This window comes from Neolamprologus multifasciatus, chromosome 20, assembly GCF_963576455.1.
Source record: "Neolamprologus multifasciatus chromosome 20, fNeoMul1.2, whole genome shotgun sequence".
Classification (NCBI taxonomy): domain Eukaryota; kingdom Metazoa; phylum Chordata; class Actinopteri; order Cichliformes; family Cichlidae; genus Neolamprologus; species Neolamprologus multifasciatus.
Window position 1 is genome coordinate 758,270 of NC_140458.1, and position 11,731 is coordinate 770,000.

The following is an 11,731-nucleotide window of genomic DNA, read 5'->3' on the forward strand; positions in this document are numbered from 1 at the left end:
GTGAGGAGTCAGTCTTCGTGGTGGGAGGAAATAAGGGAGCGTGAAAGCTGACGTCTGATAGATAGCACACAGTTTTATTAGTATATTTAGCTTTGTGATGTACAGCTCGGGAGGAAACAAACCAAAAACAAACTGAACGGTCACAAAGTCCAGAAACATTTCAGCCTTAGCAGTGACATCACACAAAGAAAGCTCAGTCTGTATAATCATTGGTTTCTTCGTCATGGACCAGAGTGATATGTAGTCATCAACAAACAGAAAGAATAAGAACCCAGATTTCTTCTTTTTTTTCCTCCGTCCTTTAAGTTGCTTCACATATATTATCAACACTTTTCTAAAGAATCAAAATATTCAGCCACAGGTACTGCAAAAGGTATCCACTGTTATATAGAAGAATAATAAACACAATAAATATAAAAAGAATTGATTTGATATAATTTATATGGTATCAAAGAGCGGGAAATGGGCCTTCAGCTGCTTTTATAAAAGTCATGTCCTTTTTTCTGTTCCTGAGGTTGAGTTTCGCCGTCCGCAGTTTAAGTTTCGCTAAATACACTCACAGACTAAAGACCCGACGCCCGGGGCCCAAAATGGCTTTTCATTCACTGAGGAATCGTGTCCCACGGATCGCGGAGGGTCGCCGTGGCCCCGCTGGGATCCTGTGTGCCGTGGAGTCAGCCGAGAGGTCGGGGGTCAACCGCAACCCACCCTTCCAGAGCCGAACAATCGCACAACTCCCCCCTCCCACACCCAGAAGGCCGCCCGGGAACGCCTCGACTTTCTTCACCGAGCACGTTAGCGTGGCAGATTTAACTCAGCGCTAATGATGCTAACAGGAAGTACCCGATCCCCCAGACCCTACGGAGGACTGAAACTGCCAAAGTGACTGAACAGCTCCAACACTAACAGGAAGTTAAATGCATCAACCCAAACATTTCTGTCCATGTTCACCTTTGTACAGATTTACCTCGTCTGGCTTTGACCCGGCTTCAGTGACTGTGGCAACATCTGGACCACATCTGGGCCAGGCTCACCACCTCTCCTGCAGGAAATCGCCGTCTTCTAAAAACTAGACCAAACTGCACTACTAAAAATAATGAAAATAAAAATATATAAATAATGTTCTCATTTGTCATAATAAAACTAACACTGATGAACTGAAAACAGACTTTAAAGTAAAACTAACGGCCTGTAAAACATTTACCTGAGCTGTAAATGAGCCTTAGGTCAGGTCCAAACATGGCTGCTGCACGGGTGCCAATTACATTCATTTATTCATTCATTCATTTTGCTCTTTATTTCCTTATTTAGAACATGAAACAGGGAATAAAGAGGAGAACTACAGTTCAGATTAATTTCTTAGTTTGATGCATTTAAAGGTGCTAAGGACATTAGCACTTTTGGCACTCTCAGGCCTCCACAGTGGGAAAGGGCAGAGTGTGAAAGGTGGATATTTAGTCTCAGTCCCATTTCCCTGTGTGAGGAAGGAGTGAGAGGAACTCAGGAGTGGAAAAGAGAGGCATGAAGATGAAAACAGAAAGAACCAGAAAAGAAAAATAGCAAAAATCTGTACATGTAAACATCACACTTCCACTGAGTCGAACCATGAGGAGAGTTACAGGTTTCACATTGGTATTACTGAAGGTACGAAGGCCCGGCGGAGACGTCGAGACAGTCACGAGTCCGGCACAAAGAAGTCAGCCAAAGACGGGAAGGAAAGAGAAAAGCACAAACTGAAAACCAGGAAACCGAGCGGCCCGGACGCCGTCTTTATATTCTGACAGAAGCCGTACAGATAGAAAAATAAAAACGCTCCGTAACGCCGTCTGCCTTCTTTCTTTTTTTCTTAAAGACGTTTTTTGAGCTTAGATTCTGATTCGATGGGACCTGACTGGCATCGCGACTGCAGACGCCCCCGTCTGACGCCGTCCTCCACAGCAACATGTGATTCAAGACTTTTGCACAAACACGTTTGCACTTTGATGTTCATGTCTGCATCTGTTAGAAACCTGCCGCCATGACAGCCAGATTTAATGAATGAAGCGCGCGTTTCCACGCTTCATCAAACTCGAGTCTTTGAGCCAAAAGGAAACAAACCGAGAGGAACCAGCTGGAGTCGTGGTTCCTGCTTCTACACCGACTGCTGACCCTCGCTTCTGAGGGTGACGAATGACCGGGAACGATCCCATCGTGAGGTCAAGCCCCTTTAAATTCGTCCCTGAGGACCGATCGTCTGAGGCAGACGGTTCAGAGGAAACTGCTCAGACTGTGGGTCGAGCTCGCCTCCTCCTCGCCACGTCTTCCTCCGTGCAAAGAGCGGTTGGCACCTGCTTTGAGTGATCTAAAGGTGACAGCAGCAGGAAGACCCTAACCCTGAACCTTAAGATGACCCCTCAACATCCTTCAGAGGGGCTGACAGGAGGCTTCTGTTACCTGTGGGCACAGGTCTCCATGCCGACTCACCGTCATCACAGCGACTGATGGTTGTTTCCTTTTAAGGAGTTAAAACAGGTGGACATGAAGACAGAAGGCGCTAAATGTGAAGTAAACTGATTGACTCCACCTCCAGAGTCTCCGAGGCCCGAGACGCCGACGAGACGCCGACGAGACGCCGACGAGACGCCGACGAGACGCCGTGACCTTTGTGACACACTGACCACCTCTGTCTCAACACGACCTTTAAAAACAGCTGTGGAGGACAGTTAAGATGAGCTCAGCGTCCGCGGCGGCGCCGGCCGGGGCCCGTCTGCTGACGTTTGGAATGTGTGGTAGAAACTGCTGGAATATAAAAAGACCACTTTAATCACACTACAAAATATAGAAATCAGAAGAAGAATCACGTCATACTAAAAAATAGAAACTGGATAGAAACGCATCTGCTATGTACTCGACCGTGGAGACGTTAACAACGAGCGGAGGAGGCGGCGGCGGCGTATGGCTAAAACACTCGGATCATTCTCCCGATCTGTCCGGCTGTGCCGACAGCAGGAATGGAAACCAAACAGAGAGCAAATTCCACCTTTCTGCAGATTGTCATTTGCTTTTTGTTGTGTGTGATTCAGAAACATCCTCTCTGAGAAACAGGAAGTGATGCGATGATTTCATCAGACCATCTCAAAGGTTTTATGAACTTATTCCTTAAGAAATCCAACAAAAGACGAATAATAACAAGGTCGCCAGAGGTTGTTTCAAAGGAGCAGAAGGTATCGAGGAGGCTGAACAGAACGGCTTCGAACATTCGACCCTGGCGTGAGCAGGAAGTTGGAAGGAAGTCGGGAACATAACGCAGAAGTGCATCGAACTGTTCCTGCGTTTCATCTGAACTTTATGGAGTCCTCAGAGTCCGTACAGGCGATTCTGATCACAGAGAAAGACTGCTTCACGTGTTTGGAGACTTCAGGACATCCTCCCCGACAGCAGGAAGCCTTTCAGCTGATTCAACCAATCGTACGCTGCCATTCAAAGTAAACAAACAGCTGTTTGTCTAACGGGAGGATCTCGTTTATTTCTCACAAACATTTGGGAGCTTCGAGGCTTTTGGAACGGCAGCAGTGCAGGTGAAACCCCGCCGCGGTCCGAGGGATCGCCACACCTCCAGGTCCCGGGTCTGCTGACGCTGCCGCCACAGCAGAGAGCGGTTCGGCCCATCACAGCACACCTGGACCGGTCCAGGTGACCCAGAGGTGCTGGGTCGCTCTGAAAGCCAGGAAGCAGAGGCAGCATCTGAGAGCACAGTGAGGATCAGATGGAGGAAGAGCAGGACGGGACCCCGGGGCCCAAACTCTGTTTACGAGGACGAATAAAGTTTGATTGAACATCGGTGTTGATCGTCCTTAAATGCTTTGAGGTGAAAGGTGGGTCAAAGGTCGTGCCCACCTGCTCTTCTTCTCGTCTTTTTTTTTTTGTTGCATATTTTTCTCCAGTTTTCCTCTCGCTGATCTTGAATCACAGCTTTCTAAAAACAAAACCTCATCAAATTCAGTCACTTCCGTGTGAAACTTTTCCCAAAGCTCGGGCGCTTCTGTTGCTGCACATGAGCGTGAACGTGTGGATGTTTGGGTGGAGGCTGTGAGGTCTGAGCTGCCATCACAAACCTCCCAGTGGACGTGGTGATTATCAGCCGCATGACAGAAAACTGCCATGCCACGCCTCCCCTTTGCTTCACAGCAGAGCGGGGCGTGGGGGTTGGGGGCGGTCCCTCTGAGCAAACATGCATACACTCACACAAAGGGGCCCCGCCCCTTCACATCACAGATGACTGTTGCTTTCCTCGCTGTGCAAAAAGGGAGCAAATTACAGTGAAATGACCGTCGAGCTGAGTAGAAACCATAATAGAAGCAGAGCATCATCCAGGAAACCAGGAGCTAACGAGCCCAAGTCCCTAACGAGCGCCTGAGGCCTCAACGAGGGCCCAAACTCCTAATGAACCCGAGGCCCCAACGAGCTTGAGGCCTTAACGAGCCCAAGTCCCTAACGAGCGCCTGAGGCCTTAACAAGCCTAAGGCCCCAACGAGCTTGAGGCCCCAACGAGCCTGAGGCCCCAACGAGCCCGAGGCCTTAATGAGCCCGAGGGTCTAACGAGCTGAGGTTCAAAATGCACTTTGAAGCTAAATTTCACATAATGAAAAATAATTATCTTTAAACAACTCTATCAAAAGACAAAAGTACTCAGCAGTGATGAGAACGAGAATTAAAGGAAGAGTTTGGGTTTGGGGAAATAACTTGCTTCCTTGCAGAGATCCTGATGGGACGTTTGATGTTCTGACAGTTAGCTTAGCTTAGCTCAAAGACTGCAGGCAGGGGTAAACAGCTAGCCTGGCTCTGTTTAAAGGTCAGATTATTCCTGTACAGAGCACCAGCTAACATGTTATGTTTTGCTCTCTTTTTTTAGTATGGCTTCTTTTTACAAGGCATAACATGCTAATAAGTAAGCTAGCCACTTCCCCCAGCTTCTAGTGTTTAAAGCTAAGCTAGCTTAGGGCTACTGTCTTGTATCCTATATGGTCCAGAAGCTACTGCTGAGCCATAAGCATGTTAACTTCTGCTCTAAAGTTTTAACATGGGAGTCTATGAGGCCGACCACCACTGGAGCCTCCAGAGGACATCAGAGGAACTGCAGCTTCTAGAGCTCCAGGGTTGGAAGGTGCAGCTGAAAGGTACAACAATGAGGTCAGCTTTTCATCTAACTTGAAAGCAAATCCTATTTCCACAAAGGTCAAACTCTTCAAGCAGCAGAGCGTAAGCAGGGACCAGAACATCAGGTGTGATTCCAACATGGCTGAGAACCTGAGGGAGGAGCTCCCGCTCCACTTATCTGCTGCCTCACTTTCCTCTCAGACTAATCACAAGTTACCCACTAGTAAACAAACAGATAGTATTAATCTACACGGGACTAGAAGTTTGTACAGCCCTCCCCGTGCCCTCCAAACTGAGGGGAGGGTCCGAAAAGAAGAAGATTCACAGTTAGAAAGTCACAAAACACGACAGGAATCGAGCCCTATGAAGCAAAACAAAGAAAGCAGCCGACCAAGCAGCCAGCGGGACAGAGAGGAGCGCCGGATCGGACCGTCGCTCTCTGAGCCGGTTGGTCGCGTTTTTACGGGGCACTGCGGCAAGCTACCGCCCGGCTGTGTTGAGGTTTCAGGTCTATGGCAGAAGGTCCGGTTTTTAAAATAGCAGCAGCAACATGAAAGTTCATCATTATAATCATAGTAATAACAACAATAATAGTAATGGCCATCTCAGAGTTTAACAGACACACACAGTAAGACGGAGCAGTCCTCCTCATCCTCAAGCCTGAGGAAGAGGAGGAGGTTTAGGTCCACGAAGAAGAGCCGGAGAGTAGGTCCAAACAGAGAGAAGAGGAGGAGGAGGAGGAGGAGATGCTGAGGTTTCGTAGAAGCTGGAGATAAACCTGCGCACACGTGCACGACTCTCCTCAGAAAAGAAAGAAACGCTGACGACATCAGGAGGCGGAGAAACCCGGCTTCACCTGCAGGAGCTGAGCGTTTGATTGGCAGGTCTGATCTGAGGTATTTCCTGGTGGTCAAAATGGCGTCTCGGATGCATAAGTGAGCACGCGGCTCCCGGGGCCAAGGGGAAGGACGGGGTGAGGTCAGAGGTGAGGAGAAAGTGCTGAAGGACACAGAGAGCTTATATACAGGCGAGCACGAACAATCTGTTCTTTTTCTTCTTTCACTTTAAAAAAGTCCAACGGAAAAATCACAAAATGTCCCAACGAAGAAACGGACAGCGTCCGAAAACAGACAGCCTCAGCGCGACGTCGTTTTTATAACCAGAAGAAGATCCGAACTCCCACAGCTCCCCAGAGAGTCTTTGCTCCTCCTCCTCTGTGATTGTGAGGCGCCTCCGCAGAGGAGCCGAGCTTCCTGCGGCGTTTTTGTTCTCAGGCAGGATTCGGTGGATTCTTCGCCCTCGCTGCGGCCTCAGGTTCCCGTTTTCCTCAAAACGGTTGCCACAGTTTCAAAACCAGGTGAGGCCGGCGAGGGCGCAGGAAACGTGACGGGATAGTGTGTGTGTGTGTGTGTGTGTGTGTGAGTGTGTGTGAGATCAGTTCTGCTGCAGGATGAGGTTTTCCAGCTCGTCTGCTGAGCGCAGCAGGAAGGCGGCTGACTCTCGGTATCCGGCGATCAGCTGACGCACGGCCGTGATCTCTGGCTGGCTGAGCTGGGTCGACGCCCCGCCCCCTCCTCCGCCACCACTGCCCCGCCCACCGAGGCTGTTGGCGGCAACAGAAGAGGAGGAGTTACTGACGTTGGTGGAGGAGTGAGACTTCATGCTGAGGTCAGTGGGGCCTGCAGAGGAACACGGTCGAGATTATGATGTCATTACTTAGAAATGATGTCATTACGTATAATATGTTCCTGATACGAGAAAACATCCACAGGAAGCACCCAAACATCCCAACAATCTGTAAATAAAAGATGGACTGCTAGCGTCATCACTTACCGTTGGTCTGACCGGCAACAGCAGCAGCGGCAGCAGCAGCACCGGTTGTCAGGGAAACAGGGTGTTGCATGGTGGCGCTCAGGCCTGGGTATCCACGGTAACCGTAGCTGAGGCCAGCGCCGTTGATATAGAGCTGGGACTCCTGGGAGGAGAAGGCTGAGGCGGCCAATGAGTAGGCGGAGTGAGCGAGGGACGCCGGCTCCCTCAGAACGCCTCCGACCCCGGACGGCTTATCCAGAGTGATCTGCTCATCCTGAGGAAGGACAAGGAAGTCAGGAGCTTTTCAAAATAAAAACAGCACGATGGGGGCAGGAAGCAGGAATGCTGACAGGGGATTTTTCTCTCATGGAATTAAAGAAAAACTTCCAAAACTGGAAAGTTGATAAACGCAAACTGCACTCATAGCAGCTTCTAAACATATTCATGGTCATGGGCACCGCCTGCCATGGGCGTGTCCAGCTACAGCTCTGAATGTTGTATGGATAACCAACACATCACAGGTGTGATGGCAGCTAAACCCAGTGGAGCGGTAATAATTAGCGCTGTCAGCGCCATAATCGCATTAACGTGTGCGTGGGGCTCTCGCACGGGGAATCTGCGCTAACAGAGATTTGCTGCGTTAATGCAGTTATGGCGTTAACGTCATTTTAATGAGATTAACGCTGACAGCACTGTTAATAATAATGCAAGAGCAAATACCAACAACTGGGTGAGCGGGGCTGTTATTGTGTGTGTATACGGATAGAAGCAAACACTGTAATGAGTTTTATTCGCTCAAATTAAACTCAAATTTTAATTTTCTACTTAAAATGCAACATTTGTACTAATTGTTTTCACGTGTGCTCAGAATAGAGGCACAAAAATAACGCCATATCCTCGCCCCTGTCCTCGCCCCTGTCCTCGCCTCGCCCCTGTCTTCGACACTGTCCTCACCCGTCCTCGCCCTTGTCCTCGCCCTGTCCTCAACACTGTCCTCGCCCCTATCTTCGACACTGTCTTCGACACTGTCCTCGCCCTTGCCCTGTCCTCGACACTGTCCTCGCCCTGTCCTCGACACTGTCCTCGCCCCGTCCTCGACACTGTCCTCGCCCCTGTCCTCGTCCCTGTCCTCGACACTGTCCTCGACACTGTCCTCGTCCCTGTCCTCGACACTGTCCTCGCCCTTGCCCTGTCCTCGACACTGTCCTCGCCCTGTCCTCGACACTGTCCTCGCCCCGCCCTCGACACTGTCCTCAACCCTATCTTCGACACTGTCCTCGCCCGTGCCCCTGTCCTCGCCCCTGTCCTCGACACCGTCCTCGCCCCTGTCCTCGACACCGTCCTCACCCCTGTCCTCGACACCGTCCTCGCCTCGCCCTAGTCCTCGCCCCTGTCCTTGACACTGTCCTCGCCCTTGTCCTCGCCCCTGTCTTCGACACTGTCCTCGCCCCGCCCCTGTCCTCGACACTGTCCTCGACGCTATCCTCGCCCCTGTCCTCGACACTATCCTCGCCCCGCCCTCGACACTGTCCTCGACACTATTCTCGCCCCTGTCCTCGACACTGTCCTCACCCCTGTCCTTGCCCTTGTCCTCGCCCCTGTCCTCGACACTATCCTGGTCCTTGTCCTCAACACTATCCTCGTCCCTGTCCTCGACACTGTCCTCGCCCCTGTCCCTGTCCCTGACACTGTCCTCACCCCTGTCCTCGCCCCTGTCTTCGACACTGTCCTCACCCCTGTACTCGCCTCGCCCCTGTCTTCGACACTGTCCTCACCCGTCCTCGCCCTTGTCCTCGCCCTGTCCTCGACACTGTCCTCGCCCTGTCCTCGACACTGTCCTCGCCCCTATCTTCGACACTGTCCTCGCCCTTGCCCCTGTCCTCGCCCCTGTACTCGACACTGTCTTCGCCCCTGTCCTCGACACTGTATCGCCCCTGTCCTCGACACTGTCCTCGACACTGTCCTCGACGCTATCCTCGCCCCTGTCCTCGACACTATCCTCGCCCCTGTCCTCGACACTGTCCTCGACACTATTCTCGCCCCTGTCCTCGACACTGTCCTCACCCCTGTCCTTGCCCTTGTCCTCGCCCCTGTCCTCGACACTATCCTCGTCCCTGTCCTCGACACTATCCTCGTCCCTGTCCTCGACACTGTCCTCGCCCCTGTCCTCGCCCTTGCCCCTGTCCCTGACACTGTCCTCACCCCTGTCCTCGCCCCTGTCTTCGACACTGTCCTCACCCCTGTCCTCGCCCCTGTCTTCGACACTGTCCTCACCCCTGTCCTCGCCCCTGTCTTCGACACTGTCCTCGCCCTTGCCCCTGTCCTCGCCCCTGTCCTCGCCCCTGTCCTCGACACTGTCGTCGACACTGTCCTCGCCCCTATCTTCGACACTGTCCTCGCCCTTGCCCCTGTCCTCGCCCCTGTCTTCGACACTGTCCTCGCCCCTGTCCTCGACACTGTCCTCGACACCGTCCTCGCCCCTGTCCTCGACACTGTCCTCGCCCTGTCCTCGACACTGTCCTCGCCCCACCCCTGTCCTCGACACTGTCCTCGCCCGTCCTCGCCCTTGTCCTCGCCCCGTCCTCGACACTGTCCTTGCCCCTGTCCTCGACACTGTCCTCGACACTGTCCTCGCCCCGTCCTCGACACTGTCCTCGACACTGTCCTCGCCCCTGTCCTCGACACTGTCCTCGACACCGTCCTCGCCCCTGTCCTCGACACTGTCCTCGCCCTGTCCTCGACACTGTCCTCGCCCCACCCCTGTCCTCGACACTGTCCTCGCCCGTCCTCGCCCTTGTCCTCGCCCTGTCCTCGACACTGTCCTTGCCCCTGTCCTCGACACTGTCCTCGCCCCGTCCTCGACACTGTCCTCGACACTGTCCTCGACACTATCCTCGCCCCTGTCCTCGCCCCTGTCCTCGACACTGTCCTCGACACTATCCTCGCCCCTGTCCTCGACACCGTCCTCGCCTCGCCCCTGTCCTCGCCCTCACCCCGTCCTCGCCCCTGTCTTCGACACTGTCCTCACCCGTCTTCGACACTGTCCTCACCCGTCCTCGCCCTTGTCCTCGCCCTGTCCTCGACACTGTCCTCGCCCGTATCTTCGACACTGTCCTCGCCCCTGTCCTCGACACTGTCCTCACCCCTGTCCTCGACACTGTCCTCGCCCCTGTCCTCGACACCGTCCTCGCCTCGCCCCTGTCCTCGCCCCTGTCCTCGACACTATCCTCGCCCCTGTCCTCGACACTATCCTCGACACCGTCCTCGCCTCGCCCCTGTCCTCGCCCTTGCCCCTGTCCCTGACACTGTCCTCGCCCCTGTCTTCGACACCGTCCTCGCCCCTGTCTTCGACACCGTCCTCGCCCCTGTCCTCGACACCGTCCTGGCCTTGCCCCTGTCCTCGCCACTGTCCTCGACACTGTCCTCGCCCTTGTCCTCGCCCCTATCTTCGACACTGTCCTCGCCTCGCCCCTGTCCTCGACACTATCCTCGCCCCTGTCCTCGACACTATCCTCGCCTCTGTCCTCGACACCGTCCTCGCCTCGCCCCTGTCCTCGCCCCTGTCCTCGCCCCTGCCCCTGTCCTCGACACTGTCCTCGACACTGTCCTCGCCCCTGTCCTCGACACTGTCCTCGCCCCTGTCCTCGACACTGTCCTCGCCCCTATCTTCGACACTGTCCTCGCCCTTGCCCCGTCCTCGCCCCTGTCCTCGCCCTTGCCCCTGTCCTCGACACTGTCCTCGCCCCTTTCCTCGACACTGTCCTCGACACTGTCCCCGACACTGTCCTCGCCCCTGTCTTGCACATTTCGTCCCTGAAACATGGCTGTAGGTCAGAGCTGTGGCCACAGCATGTGTGTGTCTGCATGATGAGGAGACGCTGCTGCTGTAAATGACAGAAATGTGTCAGCGCTGCTGTTTGGTCTCAAAAGCTCGTAGCTGTTCTGTGGTCATCAGTCGGGTTTGTGTCACAGATAATATTCCTTATTTTTTGAAAAACAGGAATTTGCTCGTCTGTTGCTGTGGTGTGAATGGTCTTTATCAGCTGTATGTATGCAGTGCTTCACATTTCCCACAGCGAGCTGGATTGGAATCTTTGTCGGGCTGACTCTGGCCCGCGGGCCTCATGTTTGACACCAGCACTGAAGCCCTGATGTTCCTTCGGGGTTTTTCTGATCAGAAAGGAGAGAGCGCCTCCCGCTGGAAGCCGTCAGTAAAGCAGCTCTGTTTCGGACACAACTGTGGAAGCACCGCAGGAACTCACGTGGTAGGCTTCGAGGCGCATCCTCTTGGCAGCGTTGCGTGATTCGCTCTCGCAGGCAGCAGCCAGGATGTTCTCAGCCATGGCCGAGGTGAGGTGAGGTGGAGTGGGGCGGGTCTGAAAACAACAGAAGCTCAGGGTCAGAGTCTTCGGGTTCTTCATCATCAGGTTCACATCACTAACATCAAGGAAAATCATCCACAGCAGAAACAAACAGAACAATTAATCAACGAGCTAAACAAGCGATCAGCAGGAGAACATCAGGAGAACATCAGGAGTGATCGTGAGAACATCAGGAGAACATCAGGAGTGATCGTGAGAGTGGAAGGAAATGTCCAGGAGAAGGTAGTCAAACCGCTTCAGCTCACAGCGAGGAGGAAAACACACTGAGGAAGAGGAGGTAGAGATGAAGAATGAGGGCACCACAGGGGGGATGCTGCGAGGAAGAGCCTGAAGATGGAAAATAAGAGGTTTACAGGTGGGAGAGGAAGATGAAGGTAAACTGATGATCTGTGAGGAGAAGA

The 11,731-nt window shown here is 53.2% G+C and overlaps 1 protein-coding gene across 3 annotated transcripts in view; it reads right to left on the reverse strand.

The window, feature by feature from the left end:
• Window positions 1-53: 53 nt before the first annotated feature.
• LOC146493974 (nucleolar protein 4-like) overlaps window positions 54-11,731 on the reverse strand; it is a 104,726-nt gene continuing 93,048 nt past the window's right edge. For 2 of the 3 annotated variants that reach the window (XM_085146636.1, XM_085146637.1), the window contains 3 exons: window positions 11,211-11,324; window positions 6,970-7,222; window positions 54-6,815 (listed from right to left, as the gene is read on the reverse strand). In XM_085146636.1, the coding sequence (XP_085002762.1) occupies window positions 6,571-6,815; window positions 6,970-7,222; window positions 11,211-11,324 (612 nt within the window). In that variant the 3' untranslated portion in view covers window positions 54-6,570. The remainder of the gene's footprint in view (window positions 6,816-6,969; window positions 7,223-11,210; window positions 11,325-11,731) is intronic. The other variant, XR_014871621.1, reaches the window with a different exon arrangement.